Here is a 25,172-nt window from a genome sequence, read left to right on the forward strand (position 1 = left end):
TTCCTGCAGGCTTTGCAGCGTGACTGCTGCACACATGCATCCTGCTGGGGTGATAAGATGTTTGTGTGTGTCTCAGAAACTGCTGGTCAATGTCTACATAGATTTCAGTCTGCCAACAATTGTATCAGCCTGAAGTAATGACCAAAATCAGAGCCTTTATAAAGCTAACTTTACTCTCTGTCTTGGCGCAAATCTTAACGTCTACTCTGTCCGTCCATGAAAAGAAACTCCCTTCTAAGTAATTGTGTTTCCTTACTCAGTGTTTGAATTTATGTTCCAAGTCCCAAAATGTAACAAGTACATTTTTTTAAGAAAAGTCAACATGAAATCTAACACTCTGTACATCTCTGCTCTTTGCACAATGAGAGACAAAGTGATCTTTTTCAGGGAAGAATGGCTCATATGCATATTATTCTACTCCCTCACACACATGCAAGCCAAATGACCACTGAACTCAGAAAACAAGACTGCATCAATACAGCATCTCAGCAGGCTACAAATCAAGTGCAGGGGAAAAAGTAGAGAGGGAACTGGGAGAGGACAGAGGGATGGAGAAAGAAATTAAAGAGTTGCTCTTCCTTAGCAAAAGCACAACAAAAGAACACAGTGAATATGTTTATCTGGTGTGACCGTCTGTGTTTCGGTTTCTCACTGATTCTGGGTTGCATGAGTGTTAGGGTGTGACTGTCCATATCAGGGATGTGCATGAGTAAGTACTCCTCCTACACTTAATACTTTGCTAGTACAAACACTATTTAGACTAATGCCAATTCATTTACACTTTCCAACTCAATTATAAGTCTTTGATTATATTGCTTTAATGAATGCATATTCCTCATTAAGTTTTGTGAAAATGCATTTTTGAGTGCGAGGTTTTGACACCATTATTTTTAAACTGCGATGTAACATTTGTAAATGAAACAAAATATAAGCTTCAATTGAACATTTTTGGTAAGGTTATTTTCCTACTTGCTCAGTCGGGCCGGTTGTTTTCCTTGTTTTTGAACCATGCAACATTGTAAAAGTGCTTTAAGATTTTCAGGTAGGTCTAAATATACAGAAATTGAAAAATTAGGCACTGTGCAGACGTCACTGAATAAATTGTAAATTAAATAAAGATCCTTATTAAAGCTACAGAAGTTATTCAGTCAAGAGCAGTGTGTGATTTTTTCATTGTCTTTTTTTCTTTGATTATCATTTATGAAACAGACAGCAGGAGGTTTATTAGGCTGCTGTCACTTGAAGACCTGACACACACAACGCGGATCTGACACACCACTCTTTATGTTCATTTAACACTTTTTAACTCATTTAAGACTGCGCTTATGAGGATACTCGACAAATACTCGACAATTTCGTGTGGCAAGCGGAATTATGTGCATGCGTTTCGGGTTTTTGTTCACGGAGAGCCGCTTCACAGACAGTAGGCTACAGATTTTAGGGGTTTTTTTTGTGTCTTATCATGCTTGAATGGTTTAATAGCACTTGAATGAATGATAGCATGATCATATACTGTAGCGCAGCCAAAGGACAACAGAAAAAAAACAGATGCTGCGTTAATTTTTTACAGCGTTAAACTGAATAAATTAAATCACAAAATTAGTGTGTTAATTTTGACAGCCCTGACAGAAATATATAAAAAAAAACTAAAACGGGCCATTTTGGTCTATTTTCAAATTTCAGAGGCATTCTAACTGCATTATAATATGCCATATCACACAATATATGTGTGCAGTCTCAAGCCGTGTTTCTGCTTGCTTTTTTTGCAAACTGAGTGAAAATGCAAGCTCCCACATATTTAAAACAATTACAATATCATAATATAAATCATAAAAGTATCTTTTTATTTTTACAGAACTGCAAAATTACTCAAATACCCATCTCCATATCTACTCTAGACTATAATGACCATAGAAATGCTAGAGCACTCAGTGCTTATCTGATGTCACCTCATGCCATTCTACCAACTCCTTCCTGTCTATCCATCTCACCCTGTCTTCCCCCATTCACCGTATCAACACTAGTCCAAACAAATTCATTCCTCACAGACACATCCACTAATGTCAGTACAAATGAAAAATACAAATGGGTGTGCTGGAACAGAATATATAGAGAGAGAGAGAGAGAGAGATCAGAAAAGAAAACATTTTTACAACTGATCAAACCATAGGGCATTGATGCTGTTGGGTGGAAATCAAGAGAGAGTAAGAGTGGGAGAGATTGAGCTTGATAGAGAAAGGTGCTTGCTTACCCTGCATGGTTTTGCCCAGGCCTTGACCCAACTTCCAGCCATGTTTCTGAAGGAGCCGGTGCCCAATGTTATCCTGATGTGAGGAAGAAAGGAAAGAAAGACCACAATATTCCAATAATAAGAAGCGCTTTCCTCACACACACACACACACACTCACACTGAGTCACGAGTACACATGGTAGCCAGACAACTGTCAAAACATCTTCACTCACTGTCATCAACATTAGCAACATCTGCTACACCTTTAAACTCCTTGTCAGATGGGGAGCGGAAGGGAGAAAGAGGGAGGAAGAGCAGAGGGAGATAGATAGAAAGAACAGGAGGAGGAAAAGTCATTGGGGCTCTGTAAAAAGGCACATATCTGAAGCCTTTACTCTAGTGTTTCTTGTGGAGGAGTAATTGAACCCAACTTCATACTAAAGTCTATAGTCTAACATCTAATCTATAGCTTAAAAGGGGCATTCCTCAAATTAACTAGTGAAGGTAACAGCTAAAAGGGATATAAGTTTACGCTACCAACCTCTGAGTTTACGAACTCACTTTTAGTCTCAAAGGAAGGAGGGAGGAACGTACGGTTATATACGTATCATGACACACAAATACATATATAAACCATCTCAGGGAGAAAGATTAATGCACAAACAACTAAGGGGGAAGGAACGGCACAGACATGAGCTTGCATACACATAAAAACCAAAAACTTTCACAAGCTTTTTGTGAGTTCATCATCATGACAACAGAGCCACCACAAAAAAAAACAAAAAAACATACAGTATGTAGCTGTAACGAGAGCGAAAGGAGGAGATCAGGGAGTGAGACAGTCAGAGAGGTAGATTGATAGATTTATGGAGAGACAAAAAAAGAAAAATGGAGAGAGAGGGAGGCCTCGGTTACCATTGAGAGGCCCGATCTGCATGTGTGTGAGTGTGTGTTCGCATTTTATAGACTGATCTGATGCTTCAAAAAATAAATAAAATAAAAATAAATAGAAAGAAAAAAGATAAACAGAAGTTACTAAAATAAATACATGAAATGCAAGAATATAAAACAAAAAATAAAAAAACAAGCTTAAAGTCACAACAGCTTTAATCTGATCCAAGCATAAAGAAAAAAAATAATATAAGGATTAAAAATGAGCACTGAAAGAAAAAAAATATTTATCTACACACACACACCACAAATAAAGGCCAATATGAACAACAACAAAAACAAAAAAATAGAGGTGAAAACCAAAACCATTAACCAGCATGCAGCTTTTTGTTAAACTCTTTTAACAAAAAGAGACGGCGGTGTTAGTCATATCTGTATAATAGTAACTTAAGCATATACAGGGAAGGAGAGGGCAGCAGAGAGCTCAGGATGTTGTTAGAGATGAGGGCAAGCATCTTACAGTGATTATGCACAAGGTCATCTAAACAGATGTCACAACCTACAGAGCGTGAGCATAAGATGGAGCAGCCATGAGTGGTGTGTGAGAGGCAAGGAGTGGAGCAAGAACAAGGTTAGAGCATTATGGGTAGGTAGGGAGGGTTTACCCCCACAAGACACACCCGCTTTCCATTTGCTCTGCCGATTGTTTGCCACGCCCACGCAATGGTTTGCCCAATTTAGATACTGAACTGACAGCCCTAAATATACATTTTATAAATATAAAGCCATTAGTCTTACAGCCTGTTATTAGAGATCCATGAGGCTTGTTTTTAATAGTGCTTCAAATAGCTACTCCATTTCTTTTCCTTACTTTGGTGTTAAGACTGCTACTGGGATTTGATCATATTTTTCCATTTATTTAATGGGGTTATTGCAACAGACCTCCTGAGGCATCCCTAACTCACTTAGGTGTTGGGTTGATGAGAACACCTATGGCAAATTTGAGAAGACCATTCAATTCACACTTTTCTGCTTTCTCTATGGGTTTCTTAAGAATAGTGCCAATAACTGTATTAAACGCAAGTACGTTAAACAGAGTACGTTCAAAGGAAAGGAAACTGACGTGTTTGAATAAATTCATTTTATTTGTGAATTTGCGTTTGCATATACACTAATGTTCAAAAGATTGGGGTTGGTAAGATTTTTTTGAAAATCTTATTATTAAATCAATAATACAATACAAAAATACAAAAAAAAATTTAAATAATAATATTGTGAAATATCATTACTATTATTTCTTCATATGATTTGAATTTTTTTCAAAGTGTCACAATGCGACTGAATAATAATAATAATAGGCTACAATTTCTTATTTAAAAAACATTTGTGCTGCTGTTCATGGATTATTTGATAAAAAAAAGTTCAAAAGAACAGCAATTATTTGAATTTTTTTATTTTTTTTTATTTAACAATGTCTTTAAGTCTGAATGAAGAAAAAAAAAAACCAAAAAACTTTTGACCCCAGACTTTTGAATGGTATTGTATATCTTAAAACAACTATAGCAATACTATTGTTGTTATTCAAAATTGTATTATTTGTATCAAAATGCAGAGCTAAAAATAATTAAAAATCAGTTCTGCTTCTTGGTTATCATACCCATACAAAAACAATAGGTATCATATCGGCCATACAAAATGAATAGTGGTCGATCTCTCCTTTTACATATGTTATAATAAGTTATACAAAATAATCATGTTAAATCTTCAGGTCATTTATGTCTTAGCTTGGAGAGTTTGTGTTTGCGTGCGTGTGTGTGTGTGGTGATAGAATATGGAAACGTTTTCTCCAGATGGTTTGCGCATGGGGAGCTGCACTAATGCTCATCTTGTACAAAATCCCCTTTGGGCCTCTGGACATCCAAACAGCTATGTGCATGTTCTCCCGTTCAAATTACAGGGATGAAAAAAAAAAAAAAGGAACAAGAGCGTGGGATAACGATCATTTCCTTTTCTGTATTTAGAGTCAGCAGAGGAGGCCACAGAACGCACATCAAAACCAGCAAAAGGCCAATTGCAGCTTGCATGTACCTCTAAAGAAATGATGATAGTCCAACATAATTAATCATAAGACACAAGCTCGTGTACAGATGTGAGGACAGACCGCACGATCAAGAGCGCAAGTCCCAGGATCTTTCATTTATCAGCAGTGCAGATGCGCCTGCAGTAAGCCCAACCCAAAAGGCCTGCAATGCAGTGGCTCTGCAGCATCCTCTGCTAACAACACACAGCATTTCATCATTCTGAAGACTCAAGGAGCATCTAAACAGGGTGCGCATTGAGCTGACCTAACATTACCTCTTCCTGCTGAGTGGAGCACTTTACATAGCAAACCTGAACTTTTCTTTCCCAAACAGGAGACCATTAGATCAAGAGAACAGAACTTGGGGAAGAAAGCTGTCTTTGTTTAGTATAATTGTTCATACGAGCCAATCAGAATCAGGCAAATGTGGCCCAGATCCACTGGCCCTGTGGATGGTGTGTCAGGCAGACGTGGGAGGCGGATGGGTTTTGTGGGGGCAAATGGATGAATGCACTAAAATTAAACAGACAGATGAAGAGCAAAAACGCCGAAGAATCCAACAGCAGTGCAAGTGGAGTGAAAACATGTCCATACGAACCTGGCTTTTAAACCCTGGGCTGTCAAAAGAACAGTCAAACGTCACACAAACTGAAGAAACTGGCCAATCTCTACAGCTTTCTACTGGTCACACTGTCTCTTTGATCCACTACATTACCACAGTGAATTCACACATCTACACATCCACTAACTGGCAGTTAATTCATATAAATGATTAAAAAAAAAACAACAAAATGTTATATTGTCCAAACATATACACTCCCACAAGGAAAGAGTGATAGAGAGTGATGTTATCAACAAAGTAAAAGCAGGAAGTGAGAGAGGGAGTGGAAGGTGGGATTAAAATAAAACAGGAGAGAGATGTGCAGAGCAGCGAGTGGTTTTACAGTGCGTTTAGGGCTTTATTAGCGGTTTGTGACCGCTTCATTAAGACCAACTTAAAACTTGAGAATGAGTTCACACTAAATTTGATGTTTTATATTGTGTATATCAATACTGAAGCATGGAAAATTCACAGCACCGCTGTTATAAAAACATGTCAATAAACATTTCTTCTTTTCTTTCTGTCCATGAAATTATGTGAAATGTAAATATGAAAATAGAAAGGACAATTATGCTGATACACTGGAAATAAAAAACATAGGAACTAGGAATTGATGGTCTCAGAGACCCATGGAAATGTCGAATCAAAGAACTATAAAGGCTGTGACACACCAAGACGTCAGTCGGTCACCGGTGCGCATCCGTTGGGCTGGTTTTCGCAGTGCATCCTACACATCGGCTCTAGCAGTGCTCACGGCAGAGTTTCCCAAAAGCATCGTAAGCTTAAGTTGATCGTAGCTCCATTGCCACCAATGGAGCTACGATCAACTTAGACTTACGATGCTTTTGGGAAACCCTGCCCACGACGGTGGGAGCTCACCAGATTCAGCGTGTTGAAATGCCGTCTGCGAGAAAGATCGCTTCGAATGGCTGCTTAGTTTAGCGAACGAGTCAGTGCATGAGAATAAAAGTGATGAAAACTAGCAAAGAAGTCAAGACGGCACTGACAGAAGGCCGTTTTAATTTTACATCATCTTACCTGAGCAACCATACACCAATATTTTAATAAAATGAGCTTGCTAGAATGAAGGAAGTGAACAGCATAATTGATATTCAAAATGGTAAGAAAGAGCTGCTTTGTTTTTACGGTTTGTATATCTGCAGTCCTATATTCGGTTTCCCTTTTTGAATGATAAATATAGACTATTGATACCTGCTGATATAGACAGTTATTTCCTTCCACGCAGAGGTAGAGCTCATGTGCTAGTTGGCAGTCGCCTGTAGTCCTTTTGATGTGTTCAAGTGCAGCTTTATGCCTCAGACGCAGTGGCAACAACAGTCAGCTTCTGTTACCGGTAGTTCTTTGACATTGGCTTGGTGTGTCACGGCATTAAGAGCCAGTGAGTGGTGGTTGATTAAGAAACCATTTATGAGATGACAGTGTCCCTGCTGACCTTCATACTCTGTAGCTGGTTGCCAAAAATGCTTTAAACAGATAGATGACCAACAAGAGCGAGAGAGATCAGAGCAGGAAAGTGTTATCAAGTTAAGGTGGGGTATTGGGCCAGCCAAAGTTTTTTAGGTGAGGGTGTATGTTTGTTAGGGGACCTTGACAGCTGTTGTTGCATCAGTGTGCTTATGGAAAAGAGAAAGCGAGAGAAATCGAACATTCTCTTCCTTACTGCTTTTGCTTAAAAATTGAACCGTTTCTGAATTCATTCCACTTTGTTTGATATTTGGTTCTCTAATGCTCTAACATTAAGTATGGCTAAAGTGTCCAAACACTTTTTGATGCCACTGAGTTCCTTGGAAAGTCCTGGTATTCAGTGTTAATTTAAAAAAAAAAATAAATAAAAAAAAAAAAAAAAGGAAGAGAAAGACTGAACACAGATGACGGAAAAGACACCTCGGCTATAGGGTCACAACTACAGGTCAGGGTTTTTTGAAATGGCAAACCTTGACCTTTCTATCATAACATTCCTCGGTTTATATTTCACACAGAAGATCATCAAGACCTTCATTAAGAGAATGTGTGTGCATGCTGCAAACTTAAACTGTATGAACTGAATGTTTTGAAGAATGCATGTGCCAATTTTTCAAGTCTATTAAGTTGTAAACTGTTGTATCAGTGAGAGACATTATGTATTATACTTACTGTATCTCATAGTCACTCATGGGCTATGTTTACACAGTCAGCATTTGAGTTTACAATCATTTATTCATACTGTTGGCATGAATAAATAACCAAAGCCAAGCTTTTTTTATACAGTGACTGAAAAAAATTAAAATGGGGACCTGCAGAACACTGGAAAGTCTTGTATAATAAATGTGTCCAATCAAGGTGCACATTTCTCCCTTCAATCTTGATTTAACGGATAGCAGCTTTGAAAACTTTTTTAAAATTTATATTTAAGTGTAGAAGGCAATGCTTGGGTCTTACCAGATCACAAAACCGACGGGAGCAGTGCCGGCAGAATGGTGACTGGACCTAAACCTTCAGATATCAAACAGCTCATATAACCATCTCTGTGAGTTACCAGAACCCCAAAAGAAAACACACTCAAGACACTGACTGTATGACGTGACAGACGACTATTTTTCCCGTGTGGCTGTGTTCACACAGCACAGGTTTACTGTTGCCTTGAACATTTAAGGGAGTGATGTTGGTCATAAATGCTTTTGTGACTCTAGTTAATGAACAAATTGTGAGAAAATAACCATATTTAGCAGTGCAAAACAGGACTGACAATTGTATTGCCAGTCATTATACATTCTGAGTTTCCTACAATATTCAAAGTAAAGCCTCTAGGGAAGCCAGTTACACAATCAAATCTATTATGTGTATGATTTATGTGATGTCTGTCATTTGACTTGATCACTGCCCTGTGCACATCTCCTTGGGTTGGGAGGCAAGAAAAGGAAGATGAGAATTAGGGTACATAGTAGGATGAAGGGGAGTGTGTGAAAGAGATGCACTAATGAGAGAACTAATGCTATTGACTTAACATGCAAACAGACAAACAAAGGTGTTAAGAGAGCAAGAAAGAAGAGGGAATAAGTAGATAAAAGCATATGGGAAAAATAAGAGAATATCCCGATTACCACAAACCTCTAGCTGCCTACAGATCACACACAATGATTGGCAGAGGAGAGGCATGGGAAACAAGAGCATGACAAACACAGCGCTCGAACACAAGACGCGCACACATACATGCAGCGATGGCTGTCACTGTCCACCCAGACCAGCTGCTAGGAGTTCTTCGATATAAATACACCACTGGTGTTTGGTGGAAATAGACCTGACACACTAGATCTAGAACAGGAAAACAGGGGGCAAATAAACCAAAGCTCAGATGTTGCTGTGTGTTTGTGTGATTGAGGAAACATTATGCACTGTATACTATGCTCTGAGTGTAAAAAAAAATGAATCGACAGTGATAGCCATTGCTTCCTGAGGTGTGTAACATCTCTGCTCTTCACGAACGCTGCGTGTGGCAGTTCTGCTCTCCACACCCCTCCATAGACAATAGTGCAGGAGCAGGAATCATTTGGTTCAGGCAGGCAGCCAGGCCACCTCTCCTGCTCTCTTGTGTCCTTCTGAACCGCACTCTGGGACGGTGGCTGCTCCAAACAATACTGAATAGATCTGACCAAGAGACATCTTGATGAAAAAATAAATAAATAAATCTGCCCCTAGACATATGAAAACATACTTCTACAGCTTGTTAAAAAAATATTGGACATGAATACAAGTCATACTTACAGTAATAATAGCTTTTACCATAGTACAGAAATATATATATATATATATATATTATTTACTTTTGACATTCAATTCACCATGTCAGTATCACACTCAACAATAAGGATTTTTTCCCCCAATGTTTTTAGCAAGTGTAATTGCTTTCATAATTTGAAAATTCCCTTTACCATAGAACAAAATAAAATAAAACAATAAATAAATAAAAATGTATATAATTTAATATATGTTTAAAATTTCCAATATGGCTGGCTCAACTGGGATACTCTCACACTGTGCCATCCTTATTGTTGAGCCCTGATACTAATGTCAACACATGGAAAAGTAGTCATTTCAATACAAAATGGTGTTTTTTATGAAACCGATGACCTGCTTTTAAAGACAGGACTGCAGATGTTTTATATAGCTTGATTTTCATGTATAAAAAAAAAAGAGAAAAGAGAGAGAGCGATATTAATATAATAGAATGATACACTTGAGAATCTGATTTTAGAGAATTTACCCTACAAAAGTGTAACTGGAGCAGAGAGGACAACATGGAGAGGAGGAGAGGCATCCGGCATGCAAACCTCTGAAATACAGAGCGAACCAGAGGAACAAGACAGAGAGACAGAGACGAGAGCTGCCTGCGATATTATCTACATGCCTAGTCAGCGAAAAATGCAGTCCCAGTTGCACAAGCACCATGCCAGCACATAATGACAGAGGGTACTGTACACCGAATCACTGTGTTGGAGAGACAGAAAGAAGGACAGAATGATGAGAGAGAGAGAGAGAGAGAGAGAGAGAGACAGAAAGAGGGAGCAAGAGAGAGTGAGAGACAGAGAGAGAGAGAGAGAGAGAGAGAGAGAGAGTGAGAAAGCGTTACAAGGAGCCCCTAAAGAGACAGGAGGAGGAGAGCAGAGCGTGCAGATACAAACCGGGTCAGAGCTGCTTAGCTAATTGGGGCCAATTCGCTGCAGGAGAGAAATGTCGAACACCCCAAGTTGTGTACAATACTGAAAATATCTGAAATGAACTGTCCTACACAAACACTAACACAAAAAACAAAAACAGACAAGATACTGGGCACTAGTGTGCTCATACACACATACACCACATTCCCTCTAGCTCTCTGCTATGTGAGGTGGACGACACACTGAATGGTTCATATCTAAATCAGGTCAGTCTAGTTTGAATCAAATGGAGCAGACACACAGACCAGTTGTGTAATTCAATTGGTGGCGTATCAGAGGTGTGCCTCTAAGTCTGTCAAATCTCACACTAAGAGTGAATGCATTGACGGAAAGCTTTAATTAAACCACTACATGTCTGTGTGAATAAATGAATTATTCTAGCTCTGTGAGTTAATGCACATGCACGTCTTCTAAAGAGGGAGTTTTTTTTTTTTTTTGTTCTGTATGCTTAAAGGACATTTGCATCACAAGTTCATGTATCTATTTGTACAAAAACACTGAGAAAAATACAGATTTTTTTGCAACGCATTCCAACATTTAATGCCATGATAATATATTTAATACTTTCTGCTCTGATTTAAGACCTTTTCAGGGTTCCTACTCTTTTTCAGCGATCATTTTCCAGGACATTTTCAATTTTAGTATGGCAGGAATAAAAGACAAGGATCACACCCTAAAGTAATATATTGCTCTCTAAGTCTTAAAGGCGTACAGTTTATTGCCATGACCTAACTATAAAATCAGTTTTTAATATGAGCTCTTAATCATACATTATGACTATGGAAGCTTGTTTCTGCCACAGAATAAAAAAAAAAATAAAAAAAAATGCAATTACCTTTTTTGTATCTCACTATTCTGACTTTTTTTCCCCTCGCAATTGCGAGTTTATATCACAGTTATGCAATTTATAATTCTAACTTTATAACACAATTGCGAGTTTATATCACAATTATGCAATTTATAATTCTAACTTTATAACACAATTGCGAGTTTATCTCACAATTATGCAATTTATAATTCTAACTTTATAACACAATTGCAAGTTTATATCACAATTATGTAAGCTTGGGATTTTTTAGAATTTTGAGATAAAAAGTTGCAGTTACCTTTTTTATTTTTTATTCAGCAGCAGACACTTCCATAGTTTATTGCCATGACTTAACTATAAAATCAGTTTTTAATATGAGCTCTTAATCATACATTATGACAAATTGTTCTCGTTACCAGTGTCCATATCATAGCAAAAAATATTGGAACTATTTTAATGTCTTGTTTAACTATTTGAAAATAAAAATATTAGTCAAAAGACAAAGTCGATGAACAACAAAGAAACCAATAACACAGAATATGTGGCAGGTCTATTAGTTATTTCTGTCCCGTCCAATGCTGGTTTTCACCATGTCAATGAATATAATTTTGGATTCAATCCTGCATTTAAATAAATTAGTCATTCCCAAAACTTTGCAGTGTGTATACTTAGCAGCATGAAATTATTATCGCATCAAAATTATTAGTTAGAAAGTTACTGAATTAGGTAGCTGCTTACTAATTAACATTTTCTGCATACATATGAACAATTAATAGCCTTAGCTTACTGCTGCAAATGGCAACACAAGACTAAACATCATCAATGAAAATACTATGTCAAAACTCAGCATTCCTGAACATCGCACTTTCTGCAACTAACGGTAATTGTTTTGGCCAGTAATAAACTTTTTGTTCTCGACTAAAGAAAAACCTAAGAACTTTTTAAGAAATTATTTTCAAGAACATGAAGATTTCCAGGACTGGAAATGACAGGACTGTCATAAATTTTTCAGGTTTTCAAGGTTTTCCAGGACAAGTGGGAACCCTGCTTTTTAAGGCCTTCATTTGTGCAAGGGCAAATTAAGAATTTTTAAGACCTGCAGAAAGCCTGTATAAAATTTACATTTATTCCTGCGATGCAAAGCTGAATTTTCAGCAACATTACTCCAGTCTTCAGTGTCACATGATCCTTCAGAAATCATTTAAAATGCTGATTTGGTGCTCAAGAAACATTTTTTTATCATTATCAATGTTGAAAACAGTTGTGCTGCATAATATTTTTGTGGAAACCATGATACATATTTTTTATATTTTTGTAACATTTTAAATTTACTTTATCACTTTTGATCAATTAAATGTGTCTCTGAATATAAAGCATTCACTTCTTTCAAAACAAAAATAGTGGTAGTGTCTACATATATTTTAATGGTTTTTGTGGATTGTTTGATTAATTATATGGCTATCATGAGGGCCTTTGGCTTCCTCCCACACTGAAGCTGAATGAAGCTCATCCAGGACAACAGCCAGAGGAGCCTACTTATGTACAAGCGGACAAACACTCCAGGTCTGCACGTTGAAACAGCCTTGGATAAGGCAGTGTAACAATTGAGCAATCATGGATAATAGATCAAAATTTGTTGATGTTGATCAAAAAGCCTGGCCAATGTTGAATTATATATTGTACATGCATGACGGTGCATGTCTGTTTCTATCTTTTACCTTTTCCACAGTGTGCCATCCACTTCACATTTCAAACAAATGTCAAAAACTCATTTTATTCAGGAAAACCATCTAACATCCACACAAACACATCCATCCTCACTCATCTGTGATCAAACAAATAAAAAAAATAGCAAGCTGATCACAGTGATTGGTACAATCCAACAGATCTGCTTCACCTGTGTCTTCATTATACAGTCACACAGGTGAGGACACCAGATGTGTTCACTGAAGGCCGAAGTGGAGAACAGGGAAGGGGGTCTACGGTGGCCTCCAGAAAGGGAGTGCTGACTTATTTACCAAAAAGGATGTGATTTGACTATCTCTAAAATAAGGGTAGGGGCTGACCATAGAGGTGGTGTGGCTATCCCTGACTGGACCAATCATTCACACACTCACACACAGGAAGCAGCTGTTCTAGTCAACAGTACCAAGTGAGGTGTGCAGCCTTACCGGTTCTATGGGCTTGTCCAAAGAGGCCTGTTCCAACTCCAACTGACCTTCCTCATACTGGTCAAAGTGATTTCCACCCTGAGAGGAGAAAGGGAAATGAAAAGAGACAAGGAAGATGATAAATTAAAGCAGAGCAAAAATTCCCTATAAAAATTTTTTGTGTGTTAAAATGAAGGATGTCCCTCAACGTTTCCCCAATAAAAATGTAACTGCATACAAAACAAACAGATGTTTCATTCTTTAAGGAAATGAGCAAACAGTACTGGAACATCCACTGATTCTTGGCTTCATGGTCATTGCCAAAAATCTAGACAAACCAGATCATTCATCTACCTCGATTCCGACAGCAGGAATTTAATCAAATGAGAAAAACAAGGTCAGCTTGAAAGGGAGGAGGGGTGATTTCCAATCCACATGCTCATCTTTTTCTCTATGAAAGATAGGTCAGTCCGTCTAGCCATTTTTGTTCTATTGGTATTTATATCTTTTGCCACTCGCTACTGAATTGAGAGGAAATTTGCAGGCACAAGAATGAGAGTGGGCTGGAATCAAAACTGTGTCTGTAATATATGAGTTTCACAGCTCAAAGCCTAACCATTAGGCCATGGCTTTGACCTCTTTAACCTTTTAAACATGTAGTTACATTGGAACTATTACAACAAACCAGGGACCAGTCTAAAAGTACGTTTGTGTAAGACAACAACGGAAGTAGATCTTTTCTTCCATATTGTGATCTACATCCTAAGGTATTGAGAAAAAAAAGTGGGACGGGGACTTGGATTTATCTATCGGTTGCAGATCTGAATGCGAGAATGAGGTCGATTGTAAGAAAATTTTAGGTTTTAATGATTGGAGAAGTCCAGGCATGTCACCAGAGAGTAGAGATCGACCGATGTATCGATTTACCAATATTTTCCCCAATATTTAAGCATTTTACCATAAACGGATATCGATTTTGTAATATCGGATTTACCGATGAACACGTGAGAATTGCGCGCAGGATTGCCGTTAAAGCGGGAGACGAGACAATGGCGTACACAGGTAAAGTATACTTACCTGCTTTGCTGTAATTAGTGAACTTCATTTAACATAACAGCCATTAATGTACAAATTAGATGTGTTACATAAATGCCTGAAATTTAGCTAGTTTATGCAGCTTGTATCTAAGAAAGAGAGACAAGCTCACGGAGTGACGTAAGATAGTCCGTCAAGTCCTGTCCCAATAAAGATGTAACTTTGCATGAATTAATTAATACAGCCATGAATGAGCACATGTTGGAAATAAAAGCACTGAATTTAATTCTCTGTGTTGTCTATGCTCATCATTGGTCTCTTCAAGTCGTCTGCATTTTGCTGGTCACTCAGCGGGTTGATGCTCTAGCACAGCCACCGAATGTACAACAAGATTCACTTGTTTTAAACACCGTAATTATATAAGCATTTACTATATAACCATTAATTTGCTAATAAACATCCAAGTAAATACAACTCTATGGAAATTAATTTATTATCTCCGTGAGTGATTGCAGTTTGAGTATAGTTCTCTGTAAATGCAGATAAACAGCGCTTTGTCAGCAGATATTTCATAATCTAAAATGACAAAAATATTATTAATAATTCTGATATAACATACCAGTTGAGAAATGCAATAAAATACAATGTTTTGTTTGTTATATTCCAATATTCCAGAGAATATTATTCTATATAATATTATTCTAATGTTATTTAACATTATCCAGTGAATTACTCTTCACTCTTGCCTATTAAACAGCTTATAAATCCACTAAAACTGTAGTTTAAAATGAAGAATTACATTTCTGCAAAGTTGATATGACTCCTGTCTTTAATTTATTTACTCCATTTGAAAACATTAGACATTCTACATTTATTTTTCTTATTGTTAACATTAGTGTTGCTGCTGATGCTTTTTATAAATAAAATTATTTTTGATATATTAAGATTAAAATTAACATGAAAGACTACAAATTTTCAACAAAAACAGTTTAGTAACAGTGCACTTTTTTATCTTTTGCACTTTCAGACCCCTCTATTTATTGGTGTATAAATAAGATTTGATTTGTTTTCTATGCAAGGAGTGAGTGATTGTTAGAAATAAAATGGTTTGTTCAGTTTAGTGGTGTTGTAATCGTGTCAAAAGCAGAAGTATAACGGTAAATAAATATCGGTTCTGCATATCAGTTATCGGGCACATAAACACAATATCAGTTCTGCAAAAAAAAAAAATCTATATTGGTCGATCACTACCAGAGAGGTTTGTCTTGTCGTTCACTGGAGGATTGAGCAATTTTGATTAAAAATAATGAGCTCAAAAAAAAAGGAAACATAAAAAAAATAAATAAAAATGGATGAATCATTTACAATAAAATGCATTTAGAAAATGGACCAGGTGAATTTATATTTCATGCTGACTTAAAGCTTTGATTTCACTTCTTTAAAACTATTGATCTTAATAATTAAAGCACAGGATCATGGCAAATGAGTAGACAGAAAATAGATTTAATACGAACAGAAAAAAAGACTGACAGCAGCTAAAACTGTTTAAGCTGTCAGCTGTTTCTGTACACCGCCATCACTCTCCAGCTCTGTGTGCGCCATCAGGAGCCTCTGCTACAGTCAACGCGTCCCAATGACAGGCCAATGACAAACCCACACCCACCCGCATACAAAGAGTTTAAACCCGAACTGGCCACAACAACATACTGAAGAACATCTATAAATTCACTCAACACAGCTTTTGCACTTGACATTTAGCTCTTTTTATGAACATTCAACAGCAGACACCCACATATATCCAATGGGACTACTGTGTGCTCTTACGCATGCAAACAAAGGAAAACTTGCTCTCAGCAGGGTCACGATTTGACACGCTCCTGCCCTCTGACACAGATCAGAGTGTTGTGGCAGCAGGACTGCAACACTGAGATAGAGACGAGAGATTTGTAGGCAGAAGGGTTATGCAGAGGAGCAACTGATGCAACCTCACATATGACAGATGCATGTGGTGTGGTGCGTTCCCCAAAGGATGGATGAGGGTGTTTATTCCCCCTTATCTAACCAGCGGCTCTATGGCTGTCTTTGTTTAAACTCTGACCCAAGTCACTGCTTAAAGCTGTTAGGCATGAAACCACACCTGTTCTGAGAATTTACACTCCCCACTCACATCTACACAAAAAAAACACTCAGCTAAACAACAGGGGAGCAGCCGCCCCCCTGATAGCTAGCTTCGCGTTCACCCGAACAGCTGAAGACAAGGGTCAGGCTCATTATTGGAGGTCTGTATGATCCCACTGCTTTATCTCTTACTGATGATAATGTGAACAAGTAAGGTTGTGCTAATGTATTACGTGGTTCTCTGGAATACTTGATTCTGATTGGTCAGTTGCTGCACTAAGCAACTGAGCAGTCAAATATGACCAATGAATGTAAATATTTCACTGCTGTCCATTGCAACATATCACAGATACTTTAATGTCTCTCATGACTTTGCAGTTAGCATAAAAAACAGAGGACCTAATTAGTGACATTTTGTGAGACTGTATGAGAGAAACATGTGACTGCAGATCAATGTTAGCTTACTAGTCTAGGGCTGTAACTATCTATTATTTTTATATTATTTAGAGATGCACCGATTGATCGGCTAGGGATCGGAATCGGTCAGTCTCACTTCTTACCGATTCCGAGCCGATCTTTTTTGGCAATAACGTCGTATTGGCACGGGCAATAACGTCAAATGCGCGTTCTCGCTCTCTTCTCTGTCACGGTGAAGTGACACACACCCGCACGGGCGCCTCCTCTTTCTCACTCATCTCATTCGCTCCGGTTAAATAGTGCTTGTATTGCGCATAATTTTAGTCATTCCCGCAGGTTTCGCACTCACACCGAAAAAGCCACGCTCCGTCTCAAACAGAGACAGAAGTCAAACAGTCACAAGTACCAAAACGAGTAGCATAATGCGCTTAAACTGTCAAATACATACAAAAGTATGTCAAAACCAGTGGCACAGGCAATCTTGGCGAGTATACAGAAACACACTTAGTTTTGAATCATTAAATAGCTAAGAAACTGAACCCACGTTGTGTGTAACAGTATTGGGTCCGTTCATAAACTCTTAAAGGGACAGCAGTCCACTGTCATGTTAATCAAAGAACAAAAGACAAAGAAAATCACTTTCTGCTCTTGAAATACGTTTTATAACTTTAATGGTAAGAATTGATCTGTATTAATATTTACAATAAAGACTACAGAAATTAAGGTAACCAATGTAAAATAACACTGAATGTGTCATTTTACATTTGATTACTTTAATTTCTGTAGTATTTCTTACCTGAATAGAAACCCAGTTAACCCAAAAAACTTAGTTTCATAGCTTTCTTTATTCTTTTGCATTTATTTGAGCTGTTTATATTTTATTACTGACTTTTACTTGTTTTTTTTTTAATGAAAATAAAACTTTGCATTGAAGAAAAGTAGATTTTTGTTTGTAGTATATGTTGTCAATTATAGTTCTTAGAAAAATCGGTATCGGCTGATCTCACTAACAAAAAATCGGAAATCGGCCAAGAAAATTGCAATCGGTGCATCTCTAATATTATTATATTTTTTCTTGCTTTCTCACTATGGTGGTGATATAATGATAACTCAGTTTCATTAATTAATCTGATCAAAAGTGATTCCATTGTGTAAGATCATTTTCATCCAAGTAATTCCAAACTTCGCAAGGCAGACGACAACATTGTGACGATCAAATAAAATAAACTTGTTAAACACGCTGCACAGCGCCACCCGGTGCCTTTAGTTATAACTGCGAGTTGTAGTGCTTAGGATTTATCATGAATTCACTGCATTTACGGCCAACAAAGCAACACAGTAAAATTCGAATAGTATTTTTATTTTTCGAATATTAATTACAGGTCGAATATTCGAATATTTGTGCACACCCCTAGTGCTGTTATGACAAAATGAGTGTATTTAATTCTCAGGCATGTCTCCATCTCTCTGCACAATGCTTACTGTTAAAATAAAGTTTTTAAAAAAATGGGGTCTTCTTAGATCCCTTTTTTGAAAGCATGAAATATGGTTGGTTGAAAAAGTAATTTAAGCATTGTTGCTTACCTCATATGCTGTGGATAATTTTCTTAATTTCTGTTAGAGCACATGAATATAGTTTATTAGAGACTAAATGGACAACTTAAAAAAGGATTTTGTTCTTTTGGTTAAAACTTTTTTTTCATGGTAAGGATGACCTTTGCGTGGAATTGCCCAACAAAAAAGGACAAGAAAAACAACGAGTTTGAGGACTCTGAGGAGAGATTGTTCTCCACATTTATTCTGGAATAGAAGAAAAATAATAATACAATTGAAAGAGACTGTGACAACCCCTCTGGGAGACCTTTCCCGGGAAATACATTTCCATTCTGTATGCATTCTACTATCATCCCGTCTGCTGGTAGTGAAGACATCTGCCTGACGACAGCAGGATCAGTGACAGTTTGAGTCCAGTCCCCTCAGGAGCCAGAGCTGAACTCTTATCAGCAGAACTTTGACAGAAAGGACAACCACTGAGAGAGAATATGGCATGGGGCACATCGATATATATAATAAAATTTTGGTTTAAGCAGGAAAGAAGAGAAGGGGTTTTAAATTAACTTTTTTTGAATACACACAAAACCCTTGCTTAACTGCAGCCAAGTAGGCCTGGGCTATATGGCCAAAAAGATTATGACAATAACATTTTTCATATCAGTCGATATTAATAATTATCAGGATAAATATCAAATCTTGGTCTTCCATTAGTATTTGGATCATGCTAATCACAGGTAAAATTATGCACTACCATGGTAAAATAGAAACTGTGTTGTTTCTATGGTATTTGTTAGGAAAACAGTGGCGTAAAGACATTTACAATACAAATGCACAAAAAAATATGGTTATATTAATTATATTCCATCACTCCTTTAATGCATTTAACGTCTTGTCTACATTAATGTAATAATATAAAATTCAATTTATATATCCCACATTTCTGCCACAATGATGTTTGTGACTTGTGGAGAGAAAAGCCTCTCACTGCATCGTTTTGGCTAAATGTTCTCCTGTTTTCTATGTCAGTGTTTTGTTGGGAAAGTTAGTACCTTTTCATCTGGCTTTAAACTAGTTTAAATCATAAGGCATTTGCGGTTTGTATGGGAGAACTCTGAGAAACATTAAATTCGGCGCATACGCAACAGAAATGGTAGCGCTTATCAGTTATTGCCACCAGTGCGGCGGTCTGCAACAAGTATGCGGAGCATTATTTGCATAGTGCATAAACATATCGAACACTTATCAAACTTTTGTTCTAATTTTATTGCCTATATGACGAACCCAGCCCTACAGCCAAGACAGGAGTGCAATGCAAAAATGTGACTGACAGTTCTTCTGTTGTGGACTAACCAAGCAGAACATGCGACTCAGACCGTGCAGCATGACGTAAGCTGACCCCACAACCGAAGTTCTGCGAAACTGCGACTCATCTCAGAGATCCTGCACACATCTCAGTGCTGCAGAAAACACAACCAAAAATGGACAGACAAACAATCACAGCAAAGATAAATAATCCCTCTCCATCACCCTATAAAAGACATTGAGCAAGCTGCAGAATATCATGCTAAAATGATCCACACATACTGCATGATGTGATGTCCAGTCTCGTACATAGATAAGCTTGAGTCTAACTCACACAACCACTATCAGGGAACGGTAGCATTACAATGAGAGTACAGAAAGTAGCGGTCTCTTTCTAGCCTAAACGCACACAACGATCAAACGCAGTGACCTTTAAACACTCCATGAAATTGTGTTTATTTAGCCTCTTCAGCTCAAATATTCACAAATAAATAAATGCACTGCATTCAGTTGTTTGGTGAACACTGCAAGTAGAAAATGCCAATAGTCAATTAAATACAAGCCTTTGTCACAGACTGTCAGACTGTATCTGATACAGAACAGGAAAGATATAGATTTATAGAAACATACCTCATGAATAAAGATGGATCAAAGCAAAAATACACAAAACAGACCACTCCATCAAGACCTTGAAGGAAAATACACATACCATAACATTGGTATGCTGACCAGAGTCACCAGGAGGCATTGCTGTTCAAAGATAGACACAAAGCATTTGAATTCATAATGCACTCTCACCTAAGACAAAGATGAGCAAAAAGTAAGCGGAAAAACCCATGGGAGAAGTAGAATGACCACAGCTATCCAGCTTTGGAAGTGACCTCTGAATGACGTCTATTAATATTTACTTTCAGCTTTCCAACATTTTGTGGGCTTTATATTTATATTTCCCTTAACATAATCACAATGTGAAGTTTAAAGGGTTAGTTCACCCCAAAATGAAAATTATGTCATTAATTACTCACCCTAATGTTGTTCCAAACTCGTAAGACTTCCTTGTAAGACGCAAGTTCATCTTTGGAACACAAATGAAGATCTTTTTGATGAGATGTCTGTTCCTCTATTGACTGTCTTTGCAACAACCACTTTCGTGCTTCAAAAACTTCATAAAGAGATCAGAAAACTAATCCATATGAATAGAGCGGTTTAGTCAAATTTTCTGAAGAGACTCAATCGCTTTTTATGATGAACAGAATTTAATTTAGGCTTTTACTCACATGTAAACATTGATCAGTGAACATAAACAGAAGCTCAACCTAACCTCAATGGGACACAACAACAAACCTCTTCCGGAAGCTCAAACTAACTGCGTAACACACGAGAATGAACAGGGCTCGACAATAAGGACTGCCCGATGGTCCGGGGCCAGTGTGAACGATGCTCGGGACAGTAGACGGAAAGGTCACTTGCCCGATCGTGCCAGTGCTGTAGGGTGTGTGATATATATTGTCTATGATATCGTAATTGTTAATTTAATGATCTGATATTATCGATTATGTCCCTCACTTTACAAAAAACAAACAAAAACACACCCATTGAGTGCACGCATACACTACGTGACATAGTCTAGTAGGTCAGACTAGTGCGCGTGCATATTTAGATGCACGCATTCACTGCGTGATTTAGTCTATTAAAATGCATTTAGAATGCCCTCAGAATTCAAGATAAGGGGCAAAAATGCCCCTGTATACATTTCATGTTTATATCATTTAATATAGTGAATTACACAAAGAGCGCAGTTTTTATCCAAATATTAGCATGATTAAGTTACAAATGTGATATTGATTTTATTCAGCGTACAGTTTAATGAACAAGAACTTAATATCAAGTGACTTACATTTTACACACCAAATCGTCTGTTTCGCTGTATTTCGCTAACGAAAATAGTTCCAAAGTCCACAGAATTGTTTTGTGTCTCTGAGCAACACTTCCTGAATGAATAAGCCGTTTGAATGAATCGGTTGAATCCGATTCGCTCATTAACAGTGATTCGCTGCCACCTGCTGGCGGGTTTAATTTCGCATTTAAAGTGTCTTCATTTTTTTTTAATAATTTCAAGTAACAGTATTTAACGTTTTATATTTTCAACATTAAAAACATTTTTATGCATCTGTAACTGTTCTCGACTGATTAACTTTAATAAAGTTTAATCTATAGTTATACATTTAGCTATACATTTAGATTACAATTTCTGTACCTGAAAATCTAGTTGAAACCTACATGAAAAACTTGAAAAGCACAATTTATTTAATTTATATGTTTGTTCTGTTGTATTTATTTGTGCTATTACTCATAATTTGATTATTTTTTATTATTTTATTACTTACTGTTTATTTGTCTAACAATATTTAAAATATGAGTGAGTTAATCTAATAGCTTTTGGTGTAAAAACCTATTTATTGAGGTTAAATGTAACAAAGACAAGGCCCATTTTCTTGTCTTTTACTTGTATTAATTTTTTGTTGTGGGGCCAGTAGAAAAAATCCTTAGCGTTGAGCCCTGATGAACGTCGTTGGTTACGAAGCTAGTTTCCGGAAGAGGTTTGTTCTTGTGTGTCATTCATGTTAGGCTGAGCTTCTGCTTATGATCAAAGTTTTGTTTTTTCATCAAAATATCTTAATTTGTGTTCCGAAGATGAAAGAAAGTCTTATGGCGTTTGAAACGACATGAGTTGGGTCATTACAGCAGAGTATCGCAATACTTTCTGCGGCAACACTGTATCAATACACGGACCCCAAGTATCAATTTTTGGTAGAATAATAAAATCAATTTCTTTTTCAGTCCACTAGATGGTGGTGTTGAGTTTTTTTTTTTTCTGGTGTAGCATAGCAGTGCATACCTGTTTGCATAACATTGTGGAGCAAAGAGGACACTGACAACGCACTAACAGACAAGACAGAGGAGGTTACTTTTGGTATGAAACAATGTCTTACGTTTCAAATTCACATGTTTTTAAAAGAAATTCAAACAATAAACCTTTTTTTGGCTCTTTAATGTGTCGTGACAGATCACTCTAGCGCCTTGAGCACACGTAAACCGATCATCTCTTCCTAGTTATTGGACGAAATAAATATGAATGAACATCAGAAGGAATGTTGTTTCAACTGCGGAAAGACGTCAATACACCATTTTCAAGTTCAAGTCCACCGACGTTAATCTATTAACTCTCCTGTCTGGTTTGTTTGTCCGACAAAACGGCGGATTCGGCGTTATGATTGGTCAGATCGTCTGTTAATCAAACTCCCAGCAAAGGGTGAATTAAGGTGGACTGGACTGTAATACAAATAGTTGAGTTTACCAGGGGCATACAACATTTATGACAGGTTTTCATGAAAGTGTTGGTCAGTTTGTCTGCTTGACAATCCCATTTTGCAGCAATAAAATTTAAGATGAACAAACAGAAATGTATCTTTTTAGATAAAACAGATTTTTCCTTTGTAATAAACTGCAATATTTCGCAGAATATCGTACTATTTAAAATCACAATAATATTGTATCGTGACACAAGTATCATGGGGCCCAATGTTCCCTCTCATTTTTTTCCCTCACTGAGCAAAACTTTTCTATGTTGAGCGCACATTTTAGCCACCTGAGCAAAAACATTCTTTATATCAGACCTGTACAATGAACGTAAACACACACACACACACAAAAAGGTTTTATCATGCAACTGTAACTTTAACTTTAATGTGCCATTTCTATTTTATTTGACCCTTGATGTAACTTAGTGATATATTAAATCATATTTCTGAAAACAAGCAGTTCAGTCACTAAATTAAGCACATTTTAGGTTACTTGAGATTTTTTCACATTGCTTTGTTAACTGTACCAGTCTTTACCAAGAAATTTTAAAAAAATCTATTTAAAAATCTCCTGCAGGACAGTTCAATTCTTTATAATAATATAATATGAGCAGTTACACTGATGGTTTGGGACAATGTTAACTCTTTTATAGTTATCTAAACATCCCTGAAACCCACACCACCACACACAATAATCTATTTAAACTGATGTAATTAAAACATGACTTTTTATTTCACATTTCATTTCGTTTCGCGTTGCCTCTCGTATTGAGGTATTAAGTCCGCAAACATGACAGTATTCTTACCGCGACTGATTTGGCTCAGGCCTGCTCACACGCGCTCAATCGTTCTGTTTCTATGAAACCTGTAAACCGCATTCACCGGTTCCAACTCTATAGCGACAATAACTCTATAGCGGTTGACCAGAGCACTGCACTTATTTCTCATTTAAACTATAATCGAATGGATTTTCCCCGATTTTCCCACATATGATTTCAGTCCTCTGCGCGGCAATTATTCTTTCTGCGCAGCCGTGTTATCAGAAGTGCGCGGTTGCGCACGCGCGCAGCTTAGATGAAACAATGATGGGGCCTCTGTTGAATGATTCCCACCCCTAGTAATTAATTACAGAATTTTCAATTTGGGGTAAAGTAACTCTTTAACATGAACAACTATTTTAGGCCGTGTTGGAAAAAAAAAAGAAGACTTTATCACTTCACCATTCAAAAGAGGATCATAACCACCCCGTTACCAGTTGAACATGCTTAGATGCAAAAATACTGAAATTTGATTCCAATGAACAAAGCAAAGCCAGAAATGCAAATATTATCAGCTGTTTGTTTAGACGTTCAATGACGCTAGATCATTTTCTCAGGGCAGTTTGCAAGAGCTAACACTTTAAATGAACTAAGTGATACTCTGAGTTTAGTTTTCAGCAAATAAATGGCGCGTTGTTTAAACTGATATATTTTTTCAGGATTCGGATGAGTAGAAAGTTAAAAAGCGCAGTATTTATTTGAAAGAGAGTTAAATAGAATAGTATATTGAGTAAAATAATGCATTACAATTAACATACATCAAAAAGTAATCTGATTACATAATGCAACGAATAAAGCATTACTAGTAACATGCATTACATAATCAGATTACTTTGTTGATGTAAATGCAAATTACATTCAGTTAACACAAATACATTTATTTACAGCCAAAAAAGTTACTGCAGATGAAGTATATTATTAAGAACAGTCACAGAAATAGTATGAATTGTAGCTGAAATATAACTAGTGATGTATGATGTCCAATTTAGTGGATGATTAATCAGAATTTCTTCTTTAAAATCAATCCTTGGAAAATGTAACAATGATATGACTCTTTAGATGCTAAAAGAGTCTCCTAGGATAGAAGGAAT

The 25,172-nt window shown here is 37.0% G+C and overlaps 1 protein-coding gene across 1 annotated transcript in view; it reads right to left on the reverse strand.

Moving 5' to 3' along the window:
- The window catches only part of gpatch8 (G patch domain containing 8), a 39,575-nt gene that overhangs the window by 12,859 nt on the left and 1,544 nt on the right, over positions 1–25,172 (reverse strand). Inside the window, 2 exon segments of the mRNA XM_048196607.1 lie at positions 2,252–2,324; positions 13,497–13,574. Coding sequence (XP_048052564.1) covers positions 2,252–2,324; positions 13,497–13,574 — 151 coding nt within the window.

The sequence above is a fragment of the Megalobrama amblycephala genome, linkage group LG1 (genome assembly GCF_018812025.1).
Source record: "Megalobrama amblycephala isolate DHTTF-2021 linkage group LG1, ASM1881202v1, whole genome shotgun sequence".
In the NCBI taxonomy this organism is placed as follows: Eukaryota; Metazoa; Chordata; class Actinopteri; order Cypriniformes; family Xenocyprididae; genus Megalobrama; species Megalobrama amblycephala.